Source organism: Microcebus murinus, chromosome 4 (assembly GCF_040939455.1).
Source record: "Microcebus murinus isolate Inina chromosome 4, M.murinus_Inina_mat1.0, whole genome shotgun sequence".
Taxonomy (NCBI): domain Eukaryota; kingdom Metazoa; phylum Chordata; class Mammalia; order Primates; family Cheirogaleidae; genus Microcebus; species Microcebus murinus.
This window is the reverse complement of record NC_134107.1, coordinates 20535434-20551890: the sequence shown is the minus strand read 5'-3', so window position 1 is coordinate 20551890 and position 16457 is coordinate 20535434. Positions and strand designations below refer to the sequence as shown.

General features: G+C 38.0%; 1 protein-coding gene across 1 annotated transcript in view; it reads right to left on the bottom strand.

Annotated features, from left to right (window-relative positions):
* The window catches only part of NUP160 (nucleoporin 160), a 56635-nt gene that overhangs the window by 16471 nt on the left and 23707 nt on the right, over positions 1–16457 (bottom strand). The window contains exons 18-27 of the mRNA XM_012788493.3: positions 15558–15691; positions 14824–14894; positions 13630–13789; positions 12917–12986; positions 11358–11456; positions 10518–10637; positions 5798–5893; positions 5601–5695; positions 5412–5508; positions 5213–5318 (exon numbers count right to left, since the gene is read on the bottom strand). Of these exons, the coding sequence (XP_012643947.1) occupies positions 5213–5318; positions 5412–5508; positions 5601–5695; positions 5798–5893; positions 10518–10637; positions 11358–11456; positions 12917–12986; positions 13630–13789; positions 14824–14894; positions 15558–15691 (1048 nt within the window). The remainder of the gene's footprint in view (positions 1–5212; positions 5319–5411; positions 5509–5600; positions 5696–5797; positions 5894–10517; positions 10638–11357; positions 11457–12916; positions 12987–13629; positions 13790–14823; positions 14895–15557; positions 15692–16457) is intronic.

Below are 16457 nucleotides of genomic sequence, written 5' to 3'. Positions count from 1 at the left end.
ACCTGTAATCCCAGTTTCTGAAATGTATAAAAACCAAACTGTACCCAGCCACAATGAGTCCACTTGCTCAAGGCCTCTTGGCAGTGGCTCTGGGTCATGGTCCTCAAATTTGGCTCAGAATAAATCTCTTTAAAATAAAAAAATAAATAAATAAAAAAAATAAAAATAAAAGAGAGAGTGTCTTGCTATATTGGCCAGGTTGGACTTGAACTCCTAGGCTCAAGTGATTCTCCTGCTTCAGTGTCCCCAGCTGGGACTACAGGCATATGCCACTGAACCTGGCTGGTAAATTTTGTTATATGTAGTTTTACCACAATATAAACAAAACTGGAAACTATTATTTTTTACTTTTAGATACTACATTCCCATGCCAGGCACAGAAGCCTAGTGTAGAGACCTAGTCTCAGCCACACTGTCAGCTATGCCTGTCCAGGATTGTGAGATCAAGAGATGTTTGGATGCTTTGCTCCAGAACAACAGAGTCTTACTTTTATACTTTAGTTGCACAGGTTGAACAAGATATTGAGAAATACATTATTCTGGTGCAGCACGGGACTCTAGAAACTAAATAACATTTAAAAATTTTCTTTTAGGCCGGGCGCTGTGGCTCAAGCCTGTAATCCTAGCTCTTGGGAGGCTGAGGCGGGCGGATTGCTCAAGGTCAGGAGTTCAAAACCAGCCTGAGCAAGAGCGAGACCCCGTCTCTACTATAAACAGAAAGAAATTAATTGGCCAACTGATATATATATATAAAAAAAAAAAATTAGCCGGGCATAGTGGCACATGCCTGTAGTCCCAGCTACTCGGGAGGCTGAGGCAGAAGGATCATTCGAGCCCAGGAGTTTGAGGTTGCTGTGAGCTAGGCTGACGCCACGGCACTCACTCTAGCCTGGACAACAAAGTGAGACTCTGTCTCAAAAAAAAAAAAAAAAAAATTTTCTTTTCAGGCTAGCACTCTGAGAGGCCAAGGCAGGTGGATTGTTTGAGCTCAGGAATTTAAGACCAGCCTGAGAAAGAGTGAGACCCCGTCTCTACTAAAAAAATGGAAAGAAAATTAGTTGGAAAAATAAAAATATATATAGAAAAAATTAGCTGGGCATGGTGGTACATGCCTGTAATCCCAGAAACTCAGGAGGCTGAGGCAGTAGGATTGCTTGAGCCTAAGAGTTGGAGGTTGCTGTGAGCTAGGCTGATGCCATGGTGCTCTAGCCCGGGCAACAGAGCGAGACTCTGTCTCAAAAAAAAAAAAAAAACTTCTTTCAGTTTTCAAGTAAAACTATATTTCATTTCAACAAATATTTTTTGAGTACCTACAATATGTAAGGCACTATGTTAGAAGAACAGCCTTATTCCAGAAAGACCTGAACATTAATCTTAGTAAACTGGTCCTAGTTAGGTTGCTATTAATATAATGGATGTTACTGTGAAAGCAGACACTGACAGGTCTTCAATAGTCTGTATTTCCCTTCCTGTATGCAAATATGTTTTACTATTAGGAATTTTAAGAACATGCCTACGAATTAATTCCATCCATTCTTTCCAATGAAAATCAGCAAAATATCTAATAAAAATTCACTGAATGAAAATGGTATGAAAATGTTAGATGTTCCAAAGGGGAACCACAATGTTTGCCTTGTAAAATATAATCGTAAAACAAATCCATATTCCCTTTATTTTAGCTGTTCTAATAAAGACTTCACTGATCACACATATCCAAATTTAGATACATTCTATAAAAATGACTAGCCTATGCTCTTCAGGAGTGTGCTATAAAAAACACTATTATGACAACTGGCAAAATCTGAATATGAGTAGCACATTAGATAACAGCATTTCATTTAAACTTAACTCACTAAATTATTGTTATTATTTTTTGAGACAGAGTCTCACTTTGTTGCCCAGGCTACAGTGAGTGCCAGAGTCAGCCCCGAGATACATCTATTATGTATTTTTTTTTTTTTTTGATAGAGTCTCACTTTGTTGCCCAGGCTAGAGTGAGTGCTGTTGCGTCAGCCTAGCTCACAGCAACCTCAAACTCCTGGGCTAAAGCGATCCTGCTGCCTCAGCCTCCTTAGTAGCTGGGACTACAGGCATGCACCACCATGCCCGGCTAATTTTTTCTCTATATATATTAGTTGGCCAATTAATTTCTTTCTATTTATTTATTTATTTTTATTTTTTTTTTTGAGACAGAGTCTCGCTTTGTTGCCTAGGCTAGAGTGAGTGCCATGGCGTCAGCCTAGCTCACAGCAACCTCAATCTCCTGGCTCAAGCAATCCTCCTGCCTCAGCCTCCCAAGTAGCTGGGACTACAGGCATGCGCCACCATGCCCGGCTAATTTTTTGTATATATATTAGTTGGCCAATTAATTTCTTTCTATTTATAGTAGAGACGGGGTCTTGCTCTTGCTCAGGCTGGTTTCGAACTCCTGACCTCGAGCAATCCGCCCGCCTCAGCCTCCCAGAGAGCTAGGATTACAGGCGTGAGCCACCGCGCCCGGCTAATTTCTTTCTATTTATAATAGAGACGGGGTCTCGCTCTTGCTCAGGCTGGTTTCGAACTCCTGACCTTGAGCAATCCGCCTGCCTCGGCCTCTCAGAGTGCTAGGATTACAGGCGTGAGCCACCGCGCCAGGCCCTCTATTATGTATTAACAGTCATATCTGTAACTTACATTCCAAAGGATCAGCAAAAATAAATAAGCAAATAAATTAGTAAGTAGAGAGAGCAACAGGGAGGAAGGGGAGGAAAGGGTAGAAGGCAAAGAGGGAAGGAGGGAAAAGGAGATAGGTATGAAAGTGATGTAATATCCACTTTCACTTTATAGGGAAAAAAAGGGAAAAGATATAAAAGTTTATTTTAAAATAAGAAAAAAAAGAAAGTGATGTGATAAAATATTAACAATTGGTAAACCTGGGCAAAGGGTATATAGGTAGGTGTTCATTGTATTAATGTTTTAACTTTTCTATAGACCTGAAAAATGTTAAATTAAAAAGTTGAAAGGCCGGGCGTGGTGGCTCACGCCTGTAATCCTAGCTCTCTGGGAGGCAGAGGGGGGTGGATTGCTCAAGGTCAGGAGTTCGAAACCAGCCTGAGCAAGAGCAAGACCCCGCCTCTACTATAAATAGAAAGAAATTAATTGGCCAACTGATATATATAGAGAAAAAATTAGCCGGTCATGGTGGCACATGCCTGTAGTCCCAGCTATGCAGGAGGCTAAGGCAGGAGGATCGCTTGAGCCCAGGAGTTTGAGGTTGCTGTGAGCTAGGCTGATGCCACGGCACTCACTCTAGCCTGGGCAACAAAGTGAGACTCTGTCTCAAAAAAAAAAAACAACAACAAAACAAAACAAAACAAAAGTTGAAAGAAGAAAAAAACCAATTCACTAGGATATCATTTGATAACTTCCAAATGTAAATTTTACTCCCCCTTTTAAGGATTTTGCATAAATTAAAGGGATGTGACAATCTAACCACAGCTAATAAGGAATACCATCTATTATATCCAGATGACCTAAGCATATTTAAGCAGTCAGGATTTTGCTTCAAGAACTGAAATAAGGAAAGAGAGGCCATTGGTAACATGGCACAGGAGCTCAAATCCAGTCACAAGAATTCAAGGTGTCTCTAAGTGAAAAGGCTAAAGTTGCCTTTATAACTGGACAGAAGTTGTCCATACAATGCCATCTCAATGGAAACGCCCCAAGAATGTTCTAGAATGGGAATAAGGGCATATCTTTAAGACCTACAAGTAATCTTCAAAAGGGTAAAGCTAATCTTATATTTAAACACATATTAAAAATTATATAAGTCTAGATCTGAGAATCGTGATATAAAACCATCCTCATATAGCCATCTAATCTTTGACAAAGCAGACAAAAACATATGCTGGGGAGAAGAATCCCTTTTCAATAAATGGTGCTGGGAAAACTGGATAGCCACTTGTAGAAGGCTAAAGCAGGACCCACACCTTTCACCTCTCACAAAAATCAACTCACGCTGGATAACAGACTTAAACCTAAGGTATGAAACTATTAGAATTCTAGAGGAAAATGTTGGAAACACTCTCCTAGACATCGGCCTAGGCAAAGAGTTTATGAAGAAGTCTCCAAAGGCAATCACAGCAGCAACAAAAATAAATAAATGGGACATGATCAAACTAAAAATTTCTGCATAGCCAAAGAAACAGTCATGAAAGTAAACAGACAACCTACAGAATGGGAGAAAATTTTTGCATCCTACGCATCCGATAAGGGGCTGATAACTAAAATATACTTAGAGCTCACAAAAGTCAGCAAGAAAAAAATCAAATAACCCTATTAAAAAGTGAGCAAAGGACTTGAACAGAAACTTTTCTAAAGAAGATGGAAGAATGGCCAACAAACATATGAAAAAATCCTCAACATCTTTAATCATCAGGGAAATGCAAATCAAAACCACAATGAGATATCACTTAACCCCAGTGAGAATGGCCTTTATCAAAAAGTCTCCAAATAACAAATGCTGGCGTGGATGCGGAGAGAAAGGAACACTCCTACACTGCTGGTGGGACTGCAAACTAGTTCAACCTCTGTGGAAAGCAATATGGAGATACCTGAAAGTGATACAAGTGAATCTACCATTTGATCCAGCAATCCCATTGCTGGGCATCTACCCAAAAGATCCAATGACACTCTACAAAAAAGACACTTGCACTCGAATGTTTATAGCAGCAGAATTCATAATTGCAAGGCTGTGGAAACAGCCCCAGTGCCCATCAATCCAAGAATGGATTAATAAAATGTGGTATATGTATACCATGGAGTACTATTCAGCTCTGAGAAACAACGGTGTATAGTACATCTTTTATTTTCCTGGTTAGAGCTGGAACCCATACTACTAAGTGAAGTATCCCAAGAATGGAAAAACAAGCACCACATATACTCACCAGCAAACTGGTATTAACTGAGCAGCACCTAAGTGGACACATAGGTACTACAGTAATAGGGTATTGGGCAGGGGGGAAGGGAGGCGGGAGGCGGGTATATACATACATAATGAGTGAGATGTGCACCATCTGGGGGATGGTCATGCTGGAAACTCAGACTTGTGGGGGGAGGGAGGGAAAGGGCATTTATTGAAACCTTAAAATCTGTACCCCCATAATATGCCGAAATAAAAAACAACAAAAGAAAATTATGTCTTCAACAGATACCATCTAGTTCAACTGCTCACCCTTGCGGTAATTGTGGCGATAGATGTGAAAGGCATAGAGAAGTTCATAGTAATTGTGAGTCATAAGGTCCACAGCTCTGGCTCGTGATTCAATTATTCCCACAACCTAATGAGGGGGAAGCAATCAGATATCTAAATTAGTAGCAATCATGGCAATCACCATAGCTGTTTCTAGTCATCAGTGGATAACTAAAATTACCTCATTATGCAGATTCACGTAGGGAAACTCTACAAGATCCTGTAGCTGTGAACGTTCACAAAGAACTACCACCAGCTGCCGTAAACAATCTAATTGCCTAGAAGGAAAGGGATATGAGGGTAAACCATCTTAACAGGTTAAACAGGGCAGTAAATTGCCTTCTCTAAAATAAAAAACTTGTGAGATTACCTGCTGGAATCAGGAATTTGGGTTAAGGCTTCATATGCTTGGCTATTATGACCCAAATCCAAATGATGTTTGAAAATGCATGTCCTTAAGGTAGCCTAAATATCAAATTTAGATCAAATATCAGGAAAGAGCAAAGAAATTAAAATACTACATCTACAAACCTTAAAGAAAACAATTAAATTACAGTTAGTTCTTACCTGACTTTTCCAGTCATCACCTGCTTCAGTTATTGCTGATGTAGCCAACTGAATAACCAGTTCAGGCAAACCGACAACATCTAGTAGACGTAAAACCTACGAAGAAATACAAGAAATTTCCATCAAAAATTAATATGGTAGTGCACTCCAAACTGAATTATGATTTTAAATTAATTAGAAAGATAAAAGTAAGAAAAAGTTTAAATCAAAGGTGCTGACAATAAGATTATTCGTTAATATTTAAGGGTTTTCCTTAGATTCTTCTGTTATATATAGGCTTGTTGTAAAACCTTTTAATTTGTTTTCCCAGATATTACTACTGGAATAACAGCTCTCCAGTTACAGATAAATTCTGATTGCCTGATTTAGATAAACTTTTTCTTTAAAAAGGAACAAAAAGAGAGAGAGATAATTCTAATATGTTTTTTTTATAGAAATTTTACAAGAAATGTTTTTTTCTTTCTTTTTTAAAGAAAGGGCCTCACTGTATCATATAGGCTGGAGTGCAGTGGTGCAATCATAGCTCACTGCAACCTTGAACTCTTGGGCTCAAGCAATCCTCCTGCCCCAGCCTCCTAAATAGCTAGGACTACATGCACATCCCATCACACCCTGCTAGTTTTTAAAAAATTTTTTGCAGAGAGGATTTCACTATATTGCCCAGACTGGTTCTGAACTCCTAGCCTCAAGTAATCTTCCAGCCTGGGCCTCCCAAAGTGCTGAGATTACAGGCATGAGCCACTGTGCCCAGCTATAAGAACTACTGATGAATATTAGAGGGATTAAATACAGGGCTTTTGGTTGTGCTTTCCTTTTGACAGCAGTTACAAAGTAATAAAATAGCCCCAAAGATATGAATAGTCTATGTATGTGTGTATGTATGTATGTATGTATGTATATATATATATTTATATATGTATGTATATATGCATTCAATAAGAAGTTGGGGGCCAGGCATGGTGGCTCACCCCTGTAATCCTAGCACTCTGGAAGGCTGAGGCAGATGGATCGCTCAAGGTCAGGAGTTCAAAACCAGCCTGAGTTGGCCGGGCGCTGTGGCTCACGCCTGTAATCCTAGCTCTTGGGAGGCCGAGGCGGGCGGATTGCTCAAGGTCAGGAGTTCAAAACCAGCCTGCGCGAGACCCCGTCTCTACTATAAATAGAAAGAAATTAATTAGCCAACTGATATATATATAAAAAAAATTAGCCGGGCATGGTGGCACATGCCTGTAGTCCCAGCTACCCGGGAGGCTGAGGCAGAAGGATCACTCGAGCCCAGGAGTTTGAGGTTGCTGTGAGCTAGGCTGACGCCACGGCACTCACTCTAGCCCGGGCAACAAAGCGAGACTCTGTCTCAAAAAAAAAAAAAAAAAAAAAAAAAAAAACCAGCCTGAGCAAGAGTGAGACTCCCCCCTACTATAAATAGAAAGAAATTAATTGGTCAACTAAAAATATCTAGAAAAAATTAGCCAGGCATGGTGTTATATGCCTGTAGTCCCAGCTACTCAGGAGGCTGAGGCAGGATTGCTTGAGCCGGGGAGTTTGAGGTTGCTGTGAGCTAGGCTGATGCCACGGCACTCTGGCCCAGGCAACAGAGTGAGACTGTCTCAAGAAAATAAATAAATAAGAAGTTGGGGGTATAAAACATTATCTCTGTGATTACTGAAGTCCTCTTTGTAGGTATTAACTATGTTCACCCACAGATAAAGTGAACTATGTTCATGTACAGATAAAGACTGAGGTGTAGAGTAACTTGCCCAAGGTCACACAGTCACCTGGGATTCAAATCTTAGCACTGGAACTACAGAACCTACTACTGTATGATTCCATGATAATTAACACAGTGAATATTTCTGCTCTATCCCCTTGATCTGCTTTAGTTTTACTCAGAGCACTTACTACTACTTGACATTATATAATTACTTGTTTACTCTCTTTCCTACCTGAATGCAAACACGAGGGCAGGGAATTGCTCTTTTGTATTTAGAGCTTTATCCTCAGTGCATAGTATGTAGTAGACTCTCAGTAAATATTTATTGAATAAAGGAATAAATACAATTTCATTACTAATTGTTTAGGTCACAGATGAATTTAAAGAACAGCAGACCGGGCGAGGTGGCTCACGCCTATAATCCTAGCACTCTGGGAGGCTGAGGCGATGGATCGCTCGAGGTCAAGAGTTCGAAACCAGCCTGAGCAAGAGCGAGACCCGTCTCTACTATAAATAGAAAGAAATTAATTGGCCAACTAATACATATAGAAAAAATTAGCCGGGCATGGTGGTGCATGCCTGTAGTCCCAGGTACTCGGGAGGCTGAGGCAGCAGGATTGCTTGAGCCTAGGAGTTTGAGGTTGCTGTAAGCTAGGCTGATACCGTGGCACTCACTCTAGCCTGGGTGACAAAGCGAGACTCTGTCTCAAAAAAAAAAAAAAAGAACAGCAAAGAAATTAACATCAGGGCCTTATGAAAATGCTAAAGAGAATATGCTAAATGTTTAATACAACACATTTCTAACACAACAGAACAGTGATCTTGAAACTTTGATTGTTCACCCTAATAACAACATTGTTTGCACACTCCCCCAAATGTGCACACGTATTATTTATCTTATATATTTTACATGCGTTTCTCTAATACACACTCAAAATACAGATTTATCAAAGATGAAGTAATGACAAACATTTAAAAATTTTTATCTTTATTAACTATATAAAAAATCTTTTTGTTCTGGATGGTTAGTTGGTTCTTAGGTTCTACTTTTAATTAAAGTATAATATATATTTAGAAACATACTTAAGTACATAGTTGGCTGAATGTTCCCAAAGTAAACTAACATATATCCGTGTTACCAATACCCAGATTAAGAATAGTATTATATCAGCAGTCCAAAGTCACCTTGTGACTCCTTCTACCCACTACTGCCCACATAAACTATCCTGACTTTTAATAGTTTTATTTTTAACTTTACGGGAACAGACCCCTATAGTATGCTTTTTTGTGTGTGCCTGCCTTCTTTTGCTTAATATGTTTGCAAGATTCATCTGTATTATCACAATTATATTATGTTCATTTCATCGATGTGTTGTATGCCATTGAAGGACTATAACCAAAATTCCTGGATCCATTTTGTTAAATGGATGCTTGGGTTGTTTTTAGTACAGTCATGTGCTGCATAATGAACTTTTAGTCAAGGACAGGTTGCATTTATGATGGTAGTCCAATGAGACTATAATGGAACTGAAAAATTCCTATTGCCTAGTGATATCGTAGCCAAGGTATTACTCACATTTGGGATGCTGGTATAAACAAACCTACTGTACTACCAGTTGTATATATAGCACATAATACTTAATGATAATAAACAACTATGTTATTGGTTTACACATTTACTATACTATACTTTTTATTGTTATTTTAGAGTATACTCCTACTTACCAAAACAGCCTCAGGGAGGTACTTCAGGAAGAATTCCAAAGGAATTCATAGGAGATATTATCAAAGGAGATGACAATTTTATGTGTATTATTACCTCTGAAGAACTTCCAGTGGGACAAGATGTGGAGGTTGAAGACAGTGATAGTGATGGATCCTCAGCCTGTGTAGGCCTAGGCTAATGTGTGTGTTGTAAGTTTTTTAATTTCTTTTATTTCAACATAAAATGAGGGGGGCACAAAAGTTTAGCTTACGCATTTTGCCCTTGCCCCACCCAAGTCAGAGCTTCAAGCATGTCCAGCCCCCAGATGGTGCGCACTGTATCCATTAGGTGTCTCTATATATATACATCACCTCCTCCCCACTCCCATCTGCCTGACACCCGATGAATGTTTTTTTTTTTTCTTTTTATTATTAAGACAGAGTCTCACTCTGTTGCCCAGGCTAGATAGAGTGCCGTGGCATCAGCCTAGCTCACAGCAACCTCACACTCCTGGCATAAGCAATCCTCCTGCCTCAGCCTCTCAAGTAGCTGGGCTTACAGGCATGCACCACCATGCCTGGATCATTTTTTTTCTGTATATTTTTAGTTGTCCAGCTAATTTCTTTCTATTTTTAATAGAGATGGGGTCTCATCTACGGCCATACCACCCTGAACGCACCCGATCTCGTCTGATCTCGGAAGCTAAGCAGGGTCAGGCCTGGTTTGTACTTGGATGGGAGATGGAGTCTCGCTCTTACTCAGGCTGGTCTCGAACTCCTGAGCTCAAACAATCTGCCTGCCTCGGCCTCCTGGAGTGCTTGGATTACAGGCATGAGCCACCATACTCGGTCCACTTTTTATCTTTTATATTGTATTTTTTTTTTATTTTGGCATATTATGGGGGTACAGATTTTAAGGTTTCAATAAATGCCCATTCCTCCCCTCCCCCCAAAAGTCTGAGTCTCCAGCATGACCAACCCCCAGATGGTGCACATCTCACTCATTATGTATATATATACCTGCCCCCCTCCCACGTGCCCAATACCCTATTACTGTAGTACCTATGTGTCCACTTAGGTGCTGATATATTGTATTTTTACTATATCTTTTCTACATTTAGACACACAAATACTTACCATTATGTTACAATATTTTATGTACAGCATTTTGTATAGTAACATGTTATAGAGGTTTGTAGCCTAGGAGCAATAGGCTACATAGCCTAGGTACATAGTAGGCTATACCATCTAGTAGGCTATGCCATCATCCACTCTATGATGTATGTATACAATGGAATTGTGTACCTTGTCATAATACTGCAGTCTGGGGGTGGACACAATCTCCCCATCCTCTGAGCGGATCAAGCGATCTAAGAATTCCTCTTTGCCTACTTCAGATGCTGCCTGACTGAAACATTCCAGAGCCTAGGTGAAAAGAATACAAAGTGACTTATGGTAGATTATTCCAATTCTAGGTGCTATAAATCAGTGGTTCACATGCTAAGGAAAACAAAACAAAAAAAGAAACAAAATTATTTAAGACAGTCTATTATATTCATAATTTCTGCCACATCTAAATTCTAAGTGATGCATTATTTAACATTTAAAAAAAATTATCTCACTTTTTATTTAAATGCTATTAATTAAAAAGTAAACTGTAATAAGATGACTGAGAGATAGATATGTAATAAAGCAACAGTAGCAACATATTAAGAGATGTAGAATTTGAGTGGTAAGTATATATTCAGTGTAGGAATATTTAAATTTTTCTGTATGTTTGAAAATTTAAAAATTTAAAAACAACCATAGTGAGAAAACGCAGCAAAAAACAAAAACAGATACAATGATTATGATTATACAATGTAATTAATAAATAAATGACTTATAAAAAATTCATCCGTAAAAACACCTGCATAGGGGCAGGAGGGTTTTAATATTTTCTCATTTCCTATGTCCTAACTAAAACCACAAAGTACAAGTTGCTACAGAGTCCTCCCATGTATATTATGCCCTTTGTTGGCATTAGTACAGCCTTTTTTGTCCTAATCTAGAGGATTCTGTGCCCCATAGCCTCTATAACCTACTTAGGTGGAAACTAAGAGATCTCTAGGCACCAAAGTATATTCATCACTCAATGCAGTTTACCTTCTGTCCCTCTCCTGTAACTAGGTAACACCGTCCCAGCATAAATCGACAGGAACCAACGTTGACTTGACACCAGGGATGCAGCAGTTGAATATAATCCTTAAAAGCATAAAAGGTGCTTATGAATTAGAAAAATAAACACTACTTAAGGAGATACTCATTTTCAAGTTGTTCTTCACAGAGGGAGAGAATATAGTGTCTGATTAATATAAAAGTTTCATTTCCTGAAATCATCTGGAGATTAAAACCTAATCCTATTAATATATTCTTATATCAGATAAGACATCTTAAGAAAGCAAATAGGAGTTCAGTATATATACACAGACACACACTTTACACCTCAGTAATTTTCCAATTTTTGGTATTTACTGGTTCAATGACTAGATTATAGTAAATGATTTATATGAAGATAATGGTATATATTTGTATTACTATTGGAAAAAATCTAGCAGAGAGAATTTAAGAAAAAGATACTCTAGAAAAAGTTATGTTAGGAATGATACTGTTAAGAGAGGCAGATCTGAGGCCGGGTGTGGTGGCTCATACCTGTAATCCTAGCACTCTGGGAGGCTGAGGCAGGTGGATCATTTGAGCTCAGGAGTTCAGGACCAGGCTGAGCAAGAGCGAGACCTCGTCTCTACTAAAAATAGAAATCACTTGGACAGCTAACAATATATAAAAAAAAATTAGCCAGTAATGGTGGCACATGCCTGTAGTCCCAGTTACTCGGGAGGCTGAGGCAGAAGGATTGCTTGAGTTCAGGAGTTTGAGGTTGCTGTGAGCTAGGCTGACGCCACAGCACTCTAGCCCAGGCAACAGAGTGAGACTCTGTCTCAACAACAACAAAAAAAGAGAGAGGTAGATCTAGCTGGGCATGGTGGCTCACACCTATAATCCTAGCATTCTGGGAGGCCGAGGTGGGCAGATCATTTGAGCTCAGGAGTTCGAGACCAGTCTGAGGAAGAGCTAGACCCCGTCTCTACTAAAAAAAATAGAATAGAAAAAAGTTAGCTCGACAACTAAAAGTATATACATAAAAAATTAGCCGGGCATGGTGGCACATGCCTGTAGTCTCAGCTACTCAGGAGGCTGAGGCAGGATTGCTTGAGCCCAGGAGTTTGAGGTTGCTGTGAGCTAGGCAGATGCCACGGCACTCTAGCCAGAGCAACAGAGTGAGACTTTGTCTCAAAAAAAAAAAAAAAAAGAGGTAGATCTGACACTGAGATGGCTTTTAGGGAAAAAAAATTTAATTTTAAACATTTTTTTTAAAAAGAAAAGTAGAGAAAAATCTCTCTTCTTTAAATTTTATTACTCTTTTAAAAAGCCTATAGCAACCGATATTCCAGGCGGTATTCCATTCAAGTTACTAATTGGGTCCAACCCTACTTAATTTCTGAGATCAGGTATGTTCAGGGTTGTATGGCTATAGATAAGAAAATCTTTTTGGGGATGTCTCGGCATAATCAAGTTAAAATTACTGATTATCAGATCAGATCAAAATTCCAGCAGTCTCATTCTCTACAAGAATGATTAAACTTGAAATGTTCAAAAGAACTCACCTGCAATTGTACATACTGACAATTCCCCATCAAACATTCTAGAAAGAGACAACCAGGATTGCTAGGCCATCTAGTCATTGGTTAAGGAGATTTCTTACTTTTCTGGGCAAAACTTAAATGTACATATTGGGACACAGAAGAGTCCATGAAACAGCTTACCTTTTTTTTCAAAAAAGGTAAAGAGCGTTCTTTCCACATCACTATGTAACCTTAATATTAGACAAATATATATACCTTTATATATACCAAATACAGTGAAAAGATATATATATATATATATATATATATATATATATATATAAATATAAAGGGTCTTGTCACCCAGCTTAGAACTTAGTTAACTATGGAATAAAGCATGTATTTCATCCCTGGGTGATAATTTCCAATATACTGCAGATACATACTGTTGGTGCAAGTGGACATCCAACATGTAAGATAATGCCTGGCATATAGAGCTGTTCAATAAATCAGTGCTGAATGAATGTTTTAAAGGGACCCAGGTATTAAATGTGTGTGTACCAACAAAATTTTGCTCAATTTCTGAGTAAAAAACAAACAACAAAAAAAATTGGGATCAAATCTGAAAATATCTAAAATGTTATTAGGTAGGTAAGCATTTAACCTCATTAAAATTCTTCATTACACAGGCAGAATCAGAGTGTTATACTGTTTGGATAGGAGGCCTTTCAACTGGCTTTTAAATAAAAGGATACAAAAGTTGTAATAAATAATTGGTAAGTGCAGTAATCATTTCAGGCCAATTCAATCCAGTTTGGCTCAGAGGTGCCTTTGGTTGAGAGAAGAGATGAGATATAATGTGTTTTCTTGCAACTTCTTGGAAGAATAACTCCACGATTGTCTGTGGGCTAGATACTTAAAGAGAAAAAGTTATGATAATCACAAACTACTGATGGTAATATCAATTTTCAATTCAGAGAGTCTACCAATTTTATGTTTATAAGAAAGAATATATCATTTCAAAACAGATAATGAATATAATCAGTGGCAATATGAATAAACACTGTTTGTAAACTGCGAAATACTATACAAATGCAATAAAAAAGCCACTTAATTCAAAATTATAGTCATTTCTTTTCACTGATCTCACTACATCTAAGTGCCTTTCCTAGGATCTCTTTACAGTACATTTAGTCCCAAGATAACAAGTTTTATACTAAAAAAAATACAAAATAAATTTTCTAGAATAATAGTTTTCAAGCTTTTCAAGTTTTAAATATTTGTTGGCTTAAGACAAGATTACAAAAGCTACCATGAATTTCATAAGTTTTTTTTTTTTTTTTTGAGACAGAATCTTGCTTTGTTGCCCAGACTAGAGTGAGTGCCATGGTGTCAGCCTAGCTCACAGCAACCTCAGACTCCTGGGCTCAGGCAATCCTGCTGCCTCAGCCTCCCGAGTAGCTGAGACTACAGGCATGCACCACGCCCAGCTAATTTTTCCTATATATATTATTTGGCCAATTAATTTCTTTCTATTTATAGTAGAAACAAGGTCTCGCTCTTGCTCAGGCTGGTTTCAAACTCCTGACCTTGAGCAATCTGCCTGCCTCGGCCTCCAGAGTGCTAGGACTACAGGCATGAGCCACCTCACCCGGCCTAACTTCATAAGTTTTAAAGTCATTTTGTTGAATTAATCACTAGAGCATCAGAACACAATGGAAAAGCAGCAGTATATATGTATGTACCACACCCTTAATTTATGCCTGATCTGGGACTACAGTTTCACAGACCTCCTGCCGCACAACCAGAAGTCTCAGGCCACAACTTGCTCAGGCCCTCTTAAAATGAAAGCAAAGAACCTGGCCAACCTTTTCATAGCAAAGGTGGTAAAAGACCATTTTAATGAATATACAATTTAAAATCAAATGCATACACAATCCACTCCTTACCAAACTTATTTGCCATTAAAGCACCAGAGTCTGTTAGTTCCAATACTGATAAGTGTTGGAGATTAGACTCCCTGTGAGAAAAGGGAAAAAGACAGTTTAATAAATTCTCCTATTCCAAACATTACTTGTACAAGTTATCTTACTAGGAACACTTTCAATTTATTTAATAAATTACACATAAAAGGTTCCACTGAAAGTGTAAAAAAAATTGGAAAATGTCATGATTTAGATTGTTGCCCATCAAATCACTCAGTGATCCTCCAGTGAGAAGCCAGAGCAAACAGAATAGTTTATCTTACTGAAAATGTAAATCTTTCCTAGAAAGCAGACTTAGGGTAAAAAAAAAAAAGGAAAGAAAACATGAAACTTGTAATTCTTGGATTTTCTTTCTTCCTTTGGTTATAAAGAAGCTCAGCCTACCTTTAATAACTAGAGCACAATGTTTTTGTGTACGGTCTAACTTTTATTCTGGCTTCATCTTAATACTTTGTCTTCAACATGATTTATCCATACAGTACACACAGACATATAAGTACATATAAAATAAATGTATTTTAATTTTCATTCTTGTAAGTTGCCTTCAATCTTTAGAAAATGGAGTATCTGAAAGCTCTTTGAATCTTAAAAGCACATAATTTCACAGCATGATTAAAGAAAAATTTTTTTCCTTTAAGACAACAGAAAAAATAATTAAATTTACAGTTTTTAAAAATAATTAGGACAATGAAACTCACAGTGTGTCAAGTGGAACATCAGTTGCCAAGCATTGACTTCCCCACTTAATGAGGTAGTAAGATAAGAGTAGGGGAGCTGTTCGATGCAGTAAGTCTTGCTGAGCTTGAAAGAGCTGGCCAGCTCCCAAAATCACCTGTACATGATGCGTGAGTACAAGAGACAATAAACAATAGCCATCAGTAATGGTAACCTTTACAGTTCAGGTGGAGATAAGATAAAATAACAAAGGGGATGATATTGTAAAAGCAACACACCTGTTACAATTAGGGGTAGCAAGTGGCAAAATAGCTTCCTAAAAATTAACAGTCCAAAAATAATCAACAATAACAGCTCACCAACTCATTGGAGCTGATGCTGAAAAAGCAAGCAACAACCAAAAAGCTTAACTTTCATTAAATCTGTGGCTCCAGAATTGAAGAAGAGCAGAGAAATCTGAATCCTCTCTTATGCTATGTGTGTTGGGTAAAAATAGGCATGATGATTTATTCAGAGGCAAATCTGGCAATACTAGCCAAAGCCTCAAAAATGTACATATCCTGTGACCAATCAATTCCAGTGCTTAGAATTTATCTTAGAGATATAATCAAAGATGTACAGAACGTTATAGCTACTAAGGGAAAAACTGGCAACAACCTGGATAGCCACAAAAGGAATTGGTTGAATAAATCAAAACTATATTAGGTAACTACTAAAAATTATGCTGTAGAATACTTCATATAACATGGGAAAAGCTGATGAGATTTATAAAGTAGAGGAATAGTGAGCACTAGATGACAAAAAATACTATGTAGCATATTTTAATTTTATAAACAAAACCAAGCAACCCACTATTTGCATAGGAAAAAAGGATATATACCAAAATTTAAATAGCAGTTATCATGGGGTATAAGATTAATAGA